The sequence below is a fragment of the Odontomachus brunneus genome, unplaced genomic scaffold, assembly GCF_010583005.1.
Source record: "Odontomachus brunneus isolate Ranch 3 - 2012 unplaced genomic scaffold, Obru_v1 Obru_scaffold_069, whole genome shotgun sequence".
Classification (NCBI taxonomy): domain Eukaryota; kingdom Metazoa; phylum Arthropoda; class Insecta; order Hymenoptera; family Formicidae; genus Odontomachus; species Odontomachus brunneus.
Genome location: NW_022639519.1, coordinates 532,967 through 550,404, shown reverse-complemented (window position 1 = coordinate 550,404; position 17,438 = coordinate 532,967). Strand labels below are relative to the sequence as shown.

The window sequence follows — 17,438 nt, the reverse complement described above, 5'->3', positions numbered from 1 at the left end:
AGTCACATGTACGACATTGCGTACAAAGATAAATTTGAAATATCTAACACACGATACTCCAGGTCAGGCAAATAATTGAGAAGTACGACGAGATAGAAAATTAGTTTTTACGTGTGATGAGAAATTTATTACACGGCGATTTTTTCGCATCGCGGAGCACCAAAATGGAAGAATAATGTCGCCCAGTCGAGAGCCGCCGTGTATTGTAACGTGTAATTATCCACGTCATTCGTCGCGTTCCCGCCAATTCCCCGTTATTCGCAACGAGAGGAGATACGCTGCGCGCAATTTCTTGTTCTTCTGTTTGTAATCTCGTTTGCATGAGTCCGGCGAATTTTTCGTATCGCCATTTCTTCCTGCGCGCATCATTTGAATAAGGCGAAATTTCGCGTAATGACGAATACGATCGTCGGACGGCGCAGCGCAATCCCGAGGTTGCCGAACAAAAAGATTAATGCTTCCGTGGCGCTCAATACCTTTTGCATCCCGCGCATCCTTTCGTCGTCCGAGAATCAGCGTCAATCTGGATCGCGTTGTCATCGCGCGCGTTTCGCGATATTCCCAAATGTGCGCCCGGAATAATGTATAGGAAGCGTCACGGCACGTGCGGGAATAATCGTCGTCGCGACGCAACCGTTCCGCGACAACACGTTGTTCCCACTTTTTCGATGCATTCGAAAGCTAAAACCAGTCGCGATGCGTCGCGTTAACATTTAACGCGCCGTTAATGTTCTGCCGTCTCTTCTCACGTCCTTTCGTCAGCGAACGGAAAATTTCCCGAACGATAGTCGCGCGATCCTCGTGCGGCATTATTTTCTGCGCAATTTTAGATCGCATTAGAGAGAGAGAGAGAGAGAGAGAGAGAGAGAGAGAGAGAGAGAGAAATTCGATTTCGAACGACAACGAAATCTCTATTGAAGGTTTCCGAGTTCGTGAAGCTTAACGTTAACCTAAACTTTTGTTGCAGAATAAACCGGAAGAGAAGCACTACACGAAAAGAGGATATTATAGTTCTTTTTTATATAAATTCTTTTCAATTTTACTACGTTTTTAGTAGTAGTGCAGGAATAAACTATCATTCTCTGAATGAAATCAGTAAAAAGTGAATTAGTAAAAATGTTTCTGACTGAGTCGGTAAAAGGAATTATTTCGCCGATAATCAGTGAATATTCACTGATCTTCAATGAAAATACTTCCACTTTACCGTCCTATATCTCATCGATTTTGATTAATGAAAATAAGATTTCACTACAAAATCTGTAATACATAAATTCGTTATATGCTATACTAAATCCGACTTTTTACGTTCGCGACGACGAAATTAACGGCTTTCATGCGCTTCACGTGCATGTAATGACACTGTCTGTGCTCGTAAAATGCATCGGTGGGAATGGGAATATTAATTGATTCTTTCAATGAGATTTCGCTCACTAACTCACTAAAAAGGCATAATCCTATTTTTAGTGGGATTCTCTTATATATGGCTTCAAGAGGATTTTACCGAAACCAAAACGAAAATGTACTAATACCTAAAAAAGAGCTCCAGCTGCAGGATACTATTCCTTGTAATCCTATATTCCAAGCAAAAATTCTTACTGAAAAACTATTTCTCTTCTAATGAAATAAACTATTATTTGGAGATCTATTAGATATTGTTCCAATTTTTTTCCTCTTTTATATGAAGAGAAATATGTTTACTTGAGACAAAATAGCCTTTCAGAATATTGGAAAGAATTTCTATAAATAACAAAACCTCGAAAGAAATATCTTTTAAGGATATTGTACTAGAATATTTCTTTTTTAGTTTCAGAAAAATCTTCTTGAGATCATGTATGTATAAGAAAATTTATCTAAAGATAAAATTATATATTTTTTTACGCATGCTGATTCAAGTGAATTATCAGTTATAAGTATATACACAGATTGTATCTAAGAGAATAAAATTTACTGGAAACTGGTTAGAAACACAGCAATTTTTTTGATAGCATGTTTTACCAGTATATAAAATAAAAGAATAATTACACACACAATTATTGTAAAATGTCGATCTAATCCTCCGTTAAAATTCTATAGCAATTTTTACTATCTCAAATTCTCCACGTGTTTATCCAAAAACAGGAAATAGCATTAATTAATGCATATTTCGGTATTGCATTGGCATAAATTCTCGTATCGCGTGTCGCACGTATGATTTGTACGTTCGTATCATGATATCATTCTATATTCCGTATTTGTAAAATATAGGATTACGGATAATTCGATACACCGTGCACGATACCCGCGTGCGGCGACATTATAACCCCCTCCCCTCCCCCGAGTCGAGATAACTCTTGAACAAAAAGCCCGATAAGAAACGCGACGCGCCAAGCCGGGCTTAGTGCTGCGCGCTGGAGCAGATTAAAAACTACGAACCGAAAGTTATTTCTTGACAAACAGCTCGCAGCACGTGTCCACTCGCGACCCTTCGCAGCTTATCCGTATAAAGCTCCGGGCTGCGCCTCTCTCCTTCTTTCTTTTTTCGCCTCTCTCCCTCCCGTTTTTTTTTTCTTTCTTATTCCCTCGTTTCTCGCGACGCGAGCACACCTTAATGGAGGCCGAGCGGGAGCGTCTAGTTTTCCCTCGCCGACGCCAGGAACGTCCCCCGTGTGCGCCGATTCCTCTTTCTTCGCGGCAGTTAATTACGCCAAAGTAAAACGTCCGACGCGTTTTCTTTCACCTTTTACTCGGGACCGCAGGTTACACTTTTCTCCGGGAGACATCGGTCGCAGCTGCGTCGCGCGCATTTACATGGTACGCGCTTTTCCGTTCTTGACTTCACACCCCGGGGTCGTGGTGTGAACGCACGTATTTGCAGACACGTAATGTGAATCTAAGACGCAAAAAGGAAGAAATTTGCTCGACGTTTGTGGAATTACATGGTTAAATCCGTCGTACGTTTACGGACTCTCGTACGGCGGTGATACGAATAGATGAAACGAGAAGTATACGGAATACGTTTCGACACAATCGTTCCACTCGAAGTTAAGATCGCTCTCCAATTTAAGCAAAGTTTATTGTCCCGGGAATTGAAATTAATTAGCGCATATCCCTTTAGAACTTCGGAGACTTAGACTTTAGCTTGGGACCCGATCAAAAGCCCGGACTGCGCGCCGCGGAGATGTCGATAAATCTGCTTTTTTCTCAAGCTTGAGAGAAGCTATGGTTAATCTCGTATAACATTTTTTTTTTCAGCGCCAGCTGTATCCTCCTGTTGTTCTAACAAAATATAGTAGTATCAATGTACATGTAAAATTATTACATGTACATAAAAAGATTATTACATGTTATAAAAAAAACTATCTAAAAAATAAGAAATATTTATTCAATAGGTATATTTACTTGCATTAATAAATATATTTTTACATTGAGAGAAAAAATTTCTTTTAAATAAGGAAATATATATTTTTCTAAAACATCGCGCTCTTCATGAAAGCAATTGTTTATTCTATTTAAACGAAACAATTTAGACTTAAGTAAATATGTAATCAGTACCTATACTTCTCTAAATTTCTTAGAGTGAAATCTCACTTGAAACGAAAAGTGGCAGTATTTTCATTCGAAGTGATAGTGTAAACACCGCCACTTGAAGTCGTAAGAATAAATGTTTCACTCAAGAATGGATTCTGGCTCCATATGAACGAATGTTTCAATCAATTAAATTGAAGTTGCGACAGTAGAGTATATCAGATTCATTTTTTATTTTGAGTAAAAATATTCACTCGACGATTCAAGGTGGAGGATTCATATGTGAATAAGAAATCACTCGATTGCGAATTCTATGATCACTTTGTCTTTCGAGTGAAATTTTACTTCAAGCAATTTAGAAAGTACTAAATATAAATATATCTGATATTTTTTTCTAATATTTTTTTCTTTCAGTATATATTAACACTTACTACAAGAATGGTTCTCATACATTGAAAGAAAAAATATCTAAAGAATATAAAGAATATAAAAAATATTTACTGGGTAGATACTAATAACGTATTTATTTTATTTATTTGTACTCTAACATAAAATATTTGTCAAATAAAATATATATTTTTTTAAGAGAAAATCTTAACTTTTCATGAAAACTCGAAAAACTTTTCATGAATCTCGTTTATTCTATTTAAATGAAAGAATTTAGATCTAGACAAATACATGTGTGTTACTAGTACCTATCAAATTAATATTCTTTATTTTTTAGATATTTTGCTCTCAGTATGAATATAATTTTACTATGCGATTATGGTGACAAGTGCCAGACATTCTTTTCTCAGCGCATTATCTTTCCCATCTTATCCGATTACTTCAGTATAATACATATTCATTTTTGTCGAGTGCAATAACTATAATGAACATTCCTTTACGAATATGTAGGATTGTCTACTTGAACTGTCTGTATAATTCTGCTGTTATCCGAAGATACAGCGTTATCTCTTATCATCGTCATGCTGCAAAATAGGTAGCTGCATTCGCGCAGAGGAGAGAAAAAGGCGAAAGAGAGACGAGAATGGCGTATAGCGAATTTCTTTCGTGTGCTCTACACGAAAAATCGGAGGGAACATTGGCCATCCGGGCGAAATGAGGAACATGAAGTACCGCGGAGCGCAGAGGAGCGCGTACATCAGCGCGATGTAATATCCTAGCAAACCTGGTGCACGGTAGAGCTCGAGCTCCTCCACTTCCCTTAAACACGCTTAAACCGGCGGCAGTCGAGCACGTTACGTAATGCATGAACGTAACATCACGTCACTAATACATGAATTCCTTCCACAAGGGAGCCGTACAAACCCGAAAATTCTGATTACCTGATTATGTCGCCCCTCGCGGTTCTGTCCAAAATTTGATTAAGTGCCGCCATCGTGTCGAAAAAGATCGCGCCTTTTGTTACTACGTAACGACGTAGCTTTGTTTAATCCGGAGTTAAACGTCACGAATATTGGATCAACCTCTTGCCTCGTTGTGATGGAAAGCGTTCGCGAGAATTAACTGGCAAGAGTTAACGTTCGCGAATACGATGTGCTCGCGCACGATTATTGTATCCGAGAAGATAATGTCGCTTATATCCGACAGGATACATCGGCCGTCGCTTAAACGCTAAACGAAATTCGAGGATTATACGCGACACGCGTCCGAAAATAGAGTTTCCCTCACGACGTGGAAAGCCCTATCAACGTGGAAACACCCCGGTTCTTCGCACGACTCTGTATTTATTCGTCTGACCCGTTCTTGCCTCAAGGGAGAAATTTTTCAAGGGGCCGGTCCGACAAGCCCGGGACGTTTTCTTGCCTGCAGTTTTCCATCGACTGACCCGCATATACACACACACACACACACACACACACACACACACACACACACACACACATACATACATACACTCGATCGCTCGAGGCACTCAGTCCTCGCGCAACGGCGTCGTATTGTCCCGAGAGGAGCGCGAGAAGCCGTCGTCGACGGTGTACTTGAACGAAATTTCGTAAATGCGCACGTCACGATCGAGCCGTGTACGTGTGAGTGTCGTCTCGTTACGTTGCGCGCATTGCGTAGCGTCGCACGCCCGGGACGTCGAAGGAACGTACGACTGATTTCATCTATCCGAGTTTGCCGAACTGATTGCCGCTATTCAAGCCCGCGCGCGAATTGATGGCGACTAGCTCGAATTTGCCCCTTGCAGCGCCAATTACAGGTCCATTATCAAAGAGTCGCGAACACTCGCCGAGTCGATCTCAATTTGTTTAACGACGTCATAATCTATGCGCATCTCCACGTGTGCGTCTCGCGACGATAATAACAATGATAAAATCGTGTAATTTCGCTTGAATTTTAAAAACGTGTTTAAAAATTGCCTGTCGCGCATTTGTACTTTTAATCTTGTCTCGCTATTCCCGGCAGACTGACAGAAATTCTATTTGATACTCTACACCCGAGTTTTAATTTTTCTTTGATTATGGAAATCTTATCGAGTTTAAAGTATAATAAATATTACATGATATATGTAGTCATTATCAAATGGTATATACGATAATATATGATTAATATACGAAGTTGAAAAAAGATCAATATAATAGGATAACAGATATTTCCTTATCCTGTAATATTTTTATTATTTTATTTTTTAGGGGTGAATATGATAAAATTTGGAGATTTAAAATAGTTGAGAAACTATAAATATAAAAAAAAACAGATATAAAAAGAAAAATGTTGACTCGCAATCTAAAAAATATTATTACATGAAAAGGATATTATAGCTTTTTTCATAAAATTATTATCGATTTTATCAAGTTCCTAGTAGTGAATATACTGTCAGTAAAGTCTATCGTGCTAAGGAATATAAGGCACATTTCAATTTCTAAAATATAAATAGTAGGCCCAAAAAAATATAATCTCATTTTCAGGGGGATATTCTTTTATACGGAGAAAATATTGTAATAAAAATACAATGCAATTTTAGTAGTTCAGGAATAAACTGGCACTATTACAAAAATTATAATAAAACAGTAAAAATGACCATAAATGTAATAAGAATTATCATGTCTATGGTCATATTTATTATGTTTTATTATAATTGTTGTAATAACGCCAGTCTATTCCCGGATTACTAAAATTGCATTGTAATTTTTACTACAATATTTTCTTCGTATATGGTTTCAAGAAGATTCCTCTAAAACTAGAAAGAAATTATTCTAACATTCAAAAGAAAAAACCTAAATGCAAGGTGCTATTTCCTGTAAACCCACATTTTAAGCAACAATTCTTACCGCTGGAGTATTCCTCTTCTATTAAAGTAAATTATTAAGCGGAAATCTGTTAGATATTATTCCAATTTTTTGTTAAAATAATACCTAGCACCATTATATCTTTTTATACCTAGCACCTTTGTGTCTTTTCTTTGTGCCTTTTAAATTTCCATATTTTATCATAATTCATCCCTAAAAAATAAAATAATGATAAGATTGCAGAACAGGAAAATGTTTATTCTATACTATATGTTGTCCTATATTATATTATCGATCTTCTTCCAACTTCATATATTTACTATATATTATTGTAAAATAATATATGATAACAAAATAATGATTATATATACATATACTTTTATTGTTTCAAATAAACATATTTCTTTTGATACAAGAAGAATATGTTTACTTGAAACAGAATGTCCTTTTATCAGAAAAAATTTCTATTAAGAACAAGATTGGTACTGTAGATAAAAGACGAAATTCCTCTAATTGTAAGAATATTGTAAGAAAATTGTAAGAATATTGTGCTTAGAATATTTTCCTCTTTTAATTTTAGAAGGGTCCTCTTGAGATCATATACAGAGTGAATCAATAACTGTTACCTTGAGTATCTTCAAAGCAAGGAACAAAAGTAAAATCTTCACAAGATTTAAGATGATGAGTTAGATGAATTAGACGAGATAAAAAGTAACATTTTATGTAAGATTTGAAAAAAAGAGATAAGACATTAAAAAAATTAAAGAGAAGAAAGAAAAAGAGAATTGTAGATGTGAAGAAGATGTGTAAGAAGATGTTGATATAGGATGCAGATCGATACAGATTAGAGAGAAAAATGATTAGGAAATGTATAATGGTAAATTTAAATAATTATATATCATAGTTAAAATAGATTAAGATAGTAAGAAGAATATGATATGTATATAATATAGAATAAATTACGGAATGAAGAGATATTTTATGTTATAATAGGACAGAGTTCGAATAAAATTTGTGACATTAAGATAAAAATATTAAGTGTACATAAAAACAATAGTGAGAGGTGTAGAAGGATGAGTATGGATAAGGAGATTTTTATAAACCAAGTCCCTTTTTAGCTAAGTAATAAATATATACATAAATAAGCGATCTTCACATTTTCAAAACTATTCTACTTAGAAAAAAACTCTTTATGGTAGTTACGCTTTTTCCTGTAAAAAATAGTTTTAAAAATGTTAAAATCACCACGTTCCAGATGATAATAGTTATTAACTTACTCCTGTATATAAAAAAGATAACTTCTGAGAATAAAATTATATTTTTTTGAATGCATATATATGAAATGACAATTAAACTATTGCAGAATGTCGATTTATTCCTTGGCAGTAGAATGCTATGGTAATTTTTACTATATAATTCTCTCTTTGTGGAAACACAAATCAATATTTACAAGACATACAGTGATTTTTGAATTTCGACTCAGGCATTGATTGTTGCTAAATATAAAATTTGAGGAAGAGAAAATTTTGGCTTTTCTGTCGGACAAATTCAACGCTGTCGAATATATCATATATTAAATAATATTACTCACCAGAAACGAATCGAAGAACAGCGACGTAGACTATCATCGTCGACCGATATCGTAGCCTGGTATCGTAGTCCGGTCCTTCGGCGTCGTCTTTCGACGTTGCCCTTCGACGTTGCCCTTCGGCATCGTAGATTATCCTCATAAATGGGTGTCAGTCGGCTCTCTCGATATGCAACATTTCGTCATAGCAATCCTCTGATTTGTCTTCCTATCGAGGACACTGGCGATATACTCACGTTTCGCGATTATATTCGCGAAATAATACGAAACTATGCGACGACACATTCGACGGACTATGAACGGAGCGTTCGATTGATATTTCGATAATGCAAGTGAATTGGCTATGAAAGAAAATTGACGTGTTTGCGAGTGACATGCCCGGCGCGTAAATACAGAAGCGTCACTCGGGACTATATTTCGAAATATCACCAACTACGAGAGCCCATTGAATGAGAGCCAAGGCGCTACTCTTCTCTGTCGCTCAACGGCACTTGTCGCGCCGTGTCATTGTTTACATGTAAATCTACAGAAGACCGTGTCCCGAAAGTCAACCTAAGATATTATTACCGTCGTATTAATTACGAAACCACTCTCACGACAGCATATATTCTTGTTGCAGGGAACCTGTTCGTGATAGCGGCTATCGTGTTAGAACGAAATTTGCAGTCCGTGGCGAACTACTTGATCGTCAGTTTGGCCGTCGCGGATCTCATGGTCGCCTGCCTTGTAATGCCTTTCGGAGCTCTTTACGAGGTACGTAAATCACTAACTGTATCAAGAAACGCAAATTCTTACCATGTAATCAGTGAGCACCGCGAATCAAAGATTGCAGCTGCGACGAAGTCATGAGCAGAAACGTAAATATTGCTGCGCTCCGCAACACGTCCGTACGAATCCGCGCCATTTTGGGAAAAGGACGACTCGCGCCTCCGCGTCGATAAATTAGGAGGTGGCGTTGCCTACGTGACACAACGATGAAGTTTCTAATTACACCACGAAATTGGCGCGATTTGCGTGCAAGTGACATGTCGAACGAGACGAAAGAGTTCGCTGCGCCTTTGCGTTCTTTCCGTACAAATGCGATTGATCGTGAGAGGTATTTATTGCACAAACACGAAACAATAAGCTGTTATCTTGTCTATCTTCTTGAGAAAATTGCACTGCTGTTTGCAGCGACTCGATTCTGTATGTCTAACGCGAGCTGACTACAAGTATTGTTGAGGAGGTTATAAAGCTGGATGTACGACAAAACTCGTACGTACTCTTATTTTACAAAATTCACTCGTGACAACGACCGTGATCGTCAGTTTGTGTCTCAATGGCAATGCTGTGTTCGGATTTATCGATAATTATCACTGGAACGTGCGATAATATCACGTGAGAATTGCGAGAAGTTATTGTTTGGTAGAAGAGACACGATGTCTATTACGATGGACAGCCCGAATAGCAAGAAAGTCGAGTAAACGCTTTAGAAACTGTGGGCGAATTTACTGGACGATTTGCCGAGCGTGTAATATTACGCGCCACGCGACTCTCGAGCGTCCGTCGGCTACGCGCTATCACAAAGGAATGCGTGTAGCGACGCGTCCGTCTTGACCTTACGACAGCGTCTCTATTCTCTCCGCTAGAAATCGGCCCGATTACGTAAAAACAATATCAACACATCTCCCGAATACTATATCGATCTCAGCAGAGTATCGAAAATACAAAATATATCCCCCACCATATAATTGTCATAAAATGCAAAATTAAGTTATTGTTTTAGATATATACATTCTGTAAATCACTACATTAGTAAAGGGAAAACCAAGTTGGCATAACTAGGCATAACTTTGAATTAACGCTACAACTTTAAATTATGTATCTCTCCGGTAAAACGCACTGCACAGTGAAAGGAAAAATATCTAAAAAATAAAAAATACTTATTCATTGTATTACATATATAATAACATATTTACTACTAAATCTAGATTCTTTTATTCAAATAGAATAAACAATTGCTTTCATGGAAAGCTAAGAGAGATCTTAGGGAAATGTATATTTAGAAAATATTTATTTAGAAAATATTTTATATTAGTATAAAGAAATATGTTATTAATAAAATAATATTTTAATGATTATTATTAATATCATCTCAGACAGTACAAGATCTCCAGGGTTCGAGGGACGTTCTACAGACGTTCTCAGAACATCTTTGGAATGGAGATCTATAATGTTTGCAATATTTACTTTCAAATCTAAATTTTTTTATACAAATAAGATAAATAATTGTTTTTAATAAAAAATTTCGTAATCTTAACAAAGTGTGTATACTTTCTTATTTAGAAAATATTTTATATTAGTATAAGACGATATTAATAGCCACCAAATAAATATTTTTTGGATGCTTTCTTTCTCTCAGTGTAGCGAAATGAGAAAAATATTTATTATATATACTTATATCAATTAATTATATAATTAATATATAATAAATTATAATATAAATTAATCAATTATCGTACTTAATAATAATTATTATGAAGTAAAATATAAGACAGAATGTGCCGGTTTAAATTTTGTCGAATAAATATTTCGCAAAACTTTCAGTTTAAATATTAATGGTAATAATACAAAGTTACAATAGATAATAAGCTTCACTTTTTCTTTAACGAATTGAAATTTATTCGACGTTTTACTGAATACAAAATCACACGATTTCATTACTCTCGAGCGTACGAACACGTTATTGTTACGCGGTAACAATAACGAATATAATTATTATAAAATGCAAGATTAATTAACTTTCGAAAATATATATTTCATAAACCCATTTTACCGATAAGAGAAAAGGTAAACTGATATGATTTTATTTCAAATTAACACGGCAACTCTGAAATATTCATCTCGTCGATAAAGCAATGTAGAAAAATCAAAAAGAATATTTATACTACTTTATGATTATTATTTTAATGATTATTATTAATGTTAAATGGAGTTGTAAATTTTAATTTTCTTCCGAATTAAAGATTTCGCGACATTCTCAATGCAAATAATAAATTTAGTCTTTTAGAAACAAGAGGGAATTTATTGATTTACCGAGTATAAAATTGCACGACTATGTTACTCTCACAGCGTACGAACACTACACAGAATGTAATTATTATAAAATATTCAATTAAATTTTAAGAACGTATATTCTCTATACGGAAAGAATTTTATGATAAATATTACGTACATAAGCTCACTTACATAGAATTTTGTAATCGAGACATACATCGATGTTCTGCAATAATTTATCGTTTTATTCTAATTACGCTATTTATATATATTTTAGGAATTGAAATATGTTATTAAAAAATGTATTATATTCCTTGGCAAGATATACCTTACAGTCTTTATTTCTATACACACACACACTACTAGAAAAATAGAGTAAAATTGAAAAAATTCACATAAAAAACTAATATTAATATATTAGTATTAATATTAATTAATTATAATTAATGTTAATATTAAATAATATAATCATATAATATTAAATATAATATTAAGTAATAAATAAATTAAATACATAATATTAGTATTAATGTTAATATTAATATTATACATTAGTATTAGTGTATATTATTATTATATGTATTATTATTATATTATTAATTATATATGTATAATTTCTCCATGTATAAACCATCACACTAGTCGAAGGGAATATGACATGACACAACTATACACTGCAAATCCGAGGGTGTTATTTTTAAACGTATGAGCGTGTAATTCGGCTGAAGCTCTTTTCATACGTTTCTTACGTATTAAGTTACATCATTTAACACGTTTAAGCTATGTAAATTATGATTTAATAATTTGAACGTGTTAACTGACGTGACTGGAAACGAAGAAACTAAGAATTAAGAAATATATGAAAAGAAGTTCAGCCAAAATAACACGCTATCAAGTTTGCAATATACTATTTTGAATAAACGCGACAACCTCAAACTATATACCTTCTCGTTGAAACGTGCGTTGTAATCAAATGAAGAGAAAATATTTATATTAATGTAGAACGTAATGCAAGATCACATCTCTCGGCGGTAAGTCTCATCGAAGGGAATAAAATTTCGCAGGATTTTCGACAGAGGTGCGGACGAGTTATTCTCTTCGCTCGTGGAACGTCGTTCTCCTTTGACGAGCATCTTTCGCGTTGCACCCTCATTGTTAGACTTTACTCCATGCTCCGTTGCAGCCATTCACGGATTTATGACACCTATAAGAAGCCGCGGCGGTATGCGTACGCGAGTTCCTAGCCGTTTTTACCGCGACTTCACGCCAACATTCGCATCGAGAAGAAGCGGCGCTCGCCTTCCCCGGGGGATTCGACGTTTAAACGCTAAATTCCCGGCCGGGAAAGTTTGCTAATTATGCGTCTTACGTCGACGACGGCGAACGAAAGCCGGTGCCAAGCACGGCGCATCAACCGCCGGCGATTTATCGCACTCGCGCTACGCGAATTTTCACGCGGAATTCCAGCCGCGCGCGGCCGCGAAAAGTTACGAAAAGTACGCGCACTCCGGGCGCGAGTCCGACAATGATTTACACAAGCGCGGGAAACTTGATTCGCGCCAATTGCCGGAAGCGAAATTTCTAAAATAATCGGCGGCGCGTGACGCGATCACGACGAGACAATTCGCGGCGTAACGCGATTCATCGTGTACGTGACGCGTTGCATAAATATTCAACGTGTACGTTCTAGAATTTCGCGCGGAAATTTATGCGGGACTTTAATGTACACTTTGTCGTCGGCTTTAGAATTTTATCTGGGTCGTTGGTATTTTGCACGACAGTGTAGAACGAGAAAACGAAAATGTCACGATCTTAGCAGCATAGAACCGATAGTGCCGTAATGTCACGATCGCAATCTGCAACCTTTATAAAAGCCAGACCGGAATTTTCTATATATTCCGGGATATCTCTTTCCATGTACTCGGTGTAAACGTGACGCGACGCCACCGAAGAGTATAGCGTTGTTAGACATATATACATATTCAATTAAGAAGCGAGTACACACAGAGATAACGGGAGCATTGTAGCGATATGCACACAGCACGAATGATTAGCTTTCGATTCCGGTGCACGCGTCTGCGAACCGAGCCGCGTATTTATACTTAATAGGCGTCAGTAAACAACCGGGAACGATAACACGTACGGGAGTAACATCGGCCTCAACTGCCTAGGCGTATGGCGTATGGCGTTGCGACTTTATCAAATTAACACTTAATGAACTTACTTATTCTTGAACGCGCTCGCTTTCGAGGCACGATATGACGCGGAAATTCGTATGGTCGTGAAAATTTATATGAGACTTGTTCGATTATATTCGACTCGTACTCGACGTTAAAAAAAAATACTCTCTAAAGTATGATCAATGTATTATTCGTTGAAATGCTGTACTTGTAACTGGCGGTTCGGCTGTAAGTATAGCATTGCAATCAGTAAAATCTCGTTGAAATGATCAACTGATAGTAAGTAACGACTATTCTCATTACTGATGCACTCTGCAAACACAGACGGTGTCATTGCACTCAAGGTGCATGCAAGCCGTTACTTCCATCGTCATAAATGCAAAAATTTAGATTTAGTATAACGGATTTGTATATTTCATATCTTGCAAATTGTAGATTTTGTATTGAAATCTTTCCTCCATAGAGGAAATCAGTGAGAAATGAGACGGAGCAGTAAAGCAAGCGTGTTTCTCACTGAAAATCAGTGAATATTCACTGAAATAATAGATGCAATAGTCCTTTTACTGATTCAGTCGGGAACATTTTTACTGAATCACTTTAAGAGAGTAGAAGGACGTGAGAAAGCTTGCGCTTTCTCGCGTGGGACAAGTCTAATTTAATTACACGTATTAACGGTTATCGCCGGCGCTCTTCTCCTTTTTCTATCTTCTCTCTTTCCCCTTGTCTCGCTCTTTTTCTCCTCCGAGAAATCTTTATGCCAGCGTATATCCTTATTTAGATCCCTCGTTTTCTTAACGCAGCCTCTCGCGTCTCGCCATCGGCTAGCTTTTCCCCTATACGTATCCCATCTCAGCACTTTTTCTCGTCTCATCCTACTTTTTCTTCATATTATATTTCCGCACTCCCGTTATATCAGCTCACAGGCGCACCTGGGTTTCCTTCTTCTCGCTTTTCACGGACGTTTTCAGCGTGGGATGGTTCGCCCCTTCACCTTCCTTTCACTCTTTTTGCTTCAGTCTCTCTCTCTCTCTCTTTCTCGGGCGTGCGCGCGTCCTTTGGCTTGCTCCTTTAAGCCTGTCTTCCTTCGCCCGTTGTCGATATCTTCCTGCGCGTTACCGCTTAATGGTGCAATTCTATTTTGGCCGCCATTCAAGCGGCAGCAGACGCATTAGCGATTTTTACCGCCGAGTATACTAAATCGCCGAGCGAGAATCGCGCTCGTCCATCGCCTTAACGGACACATAGAAATTTATACGTCTGCCGTTTGATCGCAGCCCGCAGCACCGAACATTTGATGGATGTCCGCTTCACAACCGCCTGTTTCGCCCGGGCGTTTATCGGCGGACACCAGAAACGCCTCACGCGAACGACTTCATTAACCGCGCGTGCACACGCGACCCGCTCGATTAAAGATGCGCAACGATAGGAGGGAGGGTTCTCGTCGAGGAACACCTGACGAAACGCGCCCGTGTTGTTAATAATTGATCGCACCGATTTCGGTTATAAAACGATTAGGAGACGTGAGAAACTGCGCATCTCGCGTGTTTCTCCTTTCGCAGCCTCGATTTACACTTACGATTCGGAGACTGTACACAGAAAGACCTATACTGCATTCAAGTAAATGTCATTTGTTTTTAAGTATCTCGTAAGTTTACATATTCCCAAATCTATCATAAGTTCATCGTAAGTATATATCAGATTGATTCAATGATATATATTCTGAATTCTAGTGAACTTAACAGTTCAATCAAGAATATTAATATTAAATTAAAACAGAAATTTGATTTGCTTAGCGGAGAAATATGGGTCACTTTTTGCTCAATACAAAAAAGTCAATATTAAGTGCAATTGCATGAAAATGAGATGATAATATGAAATGATAATATAAAACAGGCATGAAAATAAAAAGAAAATTGTTATTATAAAGTTTTTGTTATTATAAAGTTGCTAGTATTAAAACTACTTTTTTTTATTGAATTCCTTTTTATTAAATTCCTAAAAATTATAAATTGAAAATAAAAAAATGTTATGAAAATTGAAGAAATTAAGCTCAATAATTTAAATTATGTAAAAGTTTTCTAGGTTTACGAACAGAAGCCGCAAATAAAAACAACACACTCATTGTATAAGATGTGGAGATATGAACTTATTTCATATTATCACCTATCGCTATTTTACAAACAATTTTTACGAACCAACAAATCTCAAAGTAGAAAAGATATTTTGGAATAATTAACTTTTGATTTTTAAGTTTAAAAAGTTAAATTGTCAAAAAAGTATCGTTTGTTAAAGATAAAAGAAAAAAATTGAACAATTATTTCCTTTAAAATGACATTTTTCTGTGTGTGCGTGCAATCGTTAACGATGTACATCCAAAATTATTATTCTTTAATGTGTCTCTTTGATTATTTTCTTTAATTTGTGCACGTTTTGATTGAAACATAAATATTTGAGCTGAAATCTATCGAAATACGAGATATATGACCAGAATGCTTTATAGAATTTAATATGAATATATAGATAATATATAGATAATATATAATGTATATTAATCTCCAGATAGCATAGTTAATAATTTTATACGTAACAGACACAGAGTGTGCACGCTTAAAAGTAGTAAATTTGACAATTCATCTGATATACGATACGAAGGAAACACTCAAGTAATTACAATATTTTTTTAATAAAAAGTCAAAGAAAAGTTCAACAAAGTCATTTTTAAATAAATAAATTACAATTTTGGTTATAATTCTGTATGGCCTTAGGTTAAAAAAATTTTGTTATAATTTTTACTATACATATATTACTATATACATTTTCTTCATGTACGAACGCGAAGATATAACATCAGTACACTATTTAAAAATTCAAGTCGTAGCTGTCTCTTTTTATCACTCGGAAGTTATCATATAACTTAACGGTAGTTATCATATAACTTAGTTATCATATAACGTAACGCTTACGCTCAAAGCGTCAAAGTTTTGCTGCAACATTTCAGGAAATACACCTTTCCGTTTCCATAGTTAACAGTACAATTCGTGTTGCTCTTGATTTCGCGAAAGAACGCGGGAGAATCGGTCAGGCGGACGGTGTGCGACGCAAGCGATACTAACACTCTTATCTCTTATCACGAATCACTCCCGAGCGAGTACCGAGAATGTTGAAACCGTTCTGCCACCGAAGTTCGCGCAATTGGCATTACTTTTGAGAGATGCTTATATTTTCCGCGAAATAGACGCGACTTATCAACTTCCGGAACGTTCTGATCTCAAAGTATAAAGGAACGGATGTCTATGGCGAGGGTGTCGGCGCGCTGAAAGGAGGACAAAGGACGATTGGCTTTCGACGATAGATTCCAATACCATGAATGGACTTTTAAGCAGGCATGCATCAGTCCCTCCTCCACCCTCGCCGACTTCTACAACATCACTCTTACCGACTCCCTAGTTTCTCTCTCTCTTTCTCTTTCTCTCTCATTCCCTCCACCTCGTTGCACCCCTCGCATCGTCCCTCGACCATCACTTGGCTGGGATGTTTTCCCTTTCGACCTCTCTCTCTCTCTCGATCCGTATTCTGCCGTGTTACTCCCTTGCTACTCCGCGGAGACCGTCGCGCCAAACTATGTGCAATCCTTAACATACTAATCAGCCGAGCAACCCCCGTCAACGCGGATAAAAATAAATCTTATTTACTCGACAATTTGACGTTTCACGTCATCGTGCGCTTACTGCGCACACAGACTATTTCTGTATATTTTCTTGAGGATGTTGTATCGATTACCGAACGGAGAGTGATACTTTCGAGAGGAATCATGTAAATATCAGATATACATCTCGATGGAAAAGGTAACGAGCGCAGTGAAGTTGGCGCATCAAGGAAATATTACACAAT

At 36.6% G+C, this 17,438-nt stretch overlaps 2 protein-coding genes across 2 annotated transcripts in view; one reads left to right on the top strand and one right to left on the bottom strand.

Moving 5' to 3' along the window:
• LOC116846760 overlaps positions 1 to 9,222 on the bottom strand; it is a 205,733-nt gene extending 196,511 nt beyond the window's left edge. The window contains exons 1-2 of the mRNA XM_032821015.1: positions 9,127 to 9,222; positions 8,335 to 8,539 (exon numbers count right to left, since the gene is read on the bottom strand). Coding sequence (XP_032676906.1) covers positions 8,335 to 8,473 — 139 coding nt within the window. The 5' untranslated portion in view covers positions 8,474 to 8,539; positions 9,127 to 9,222. The remainder of the gene's footprint in view (positions 1 to 8,334; positions 8,540 to 9,126) is intronic.
• Positions 1 to 17,438, top strand: part of LOC116846759 (5-hydroxytryptamine receptor 2A-like) — a 212,579-nt gene that overhangs the window by 184,550 nt on the left and 10,591 nt on the right. The window contains exon 4 of the mRNA XM_032821014.1: positions 8,951 to 9,084. Within this exon, the coding sequence (XP_032676905.1) occupies positions 8,951 to 9,084 (134 nt within the window). The remainder of the gene's footprint in view (positions 1 to 8,950; positions 9,085 to 17,438) is intronic.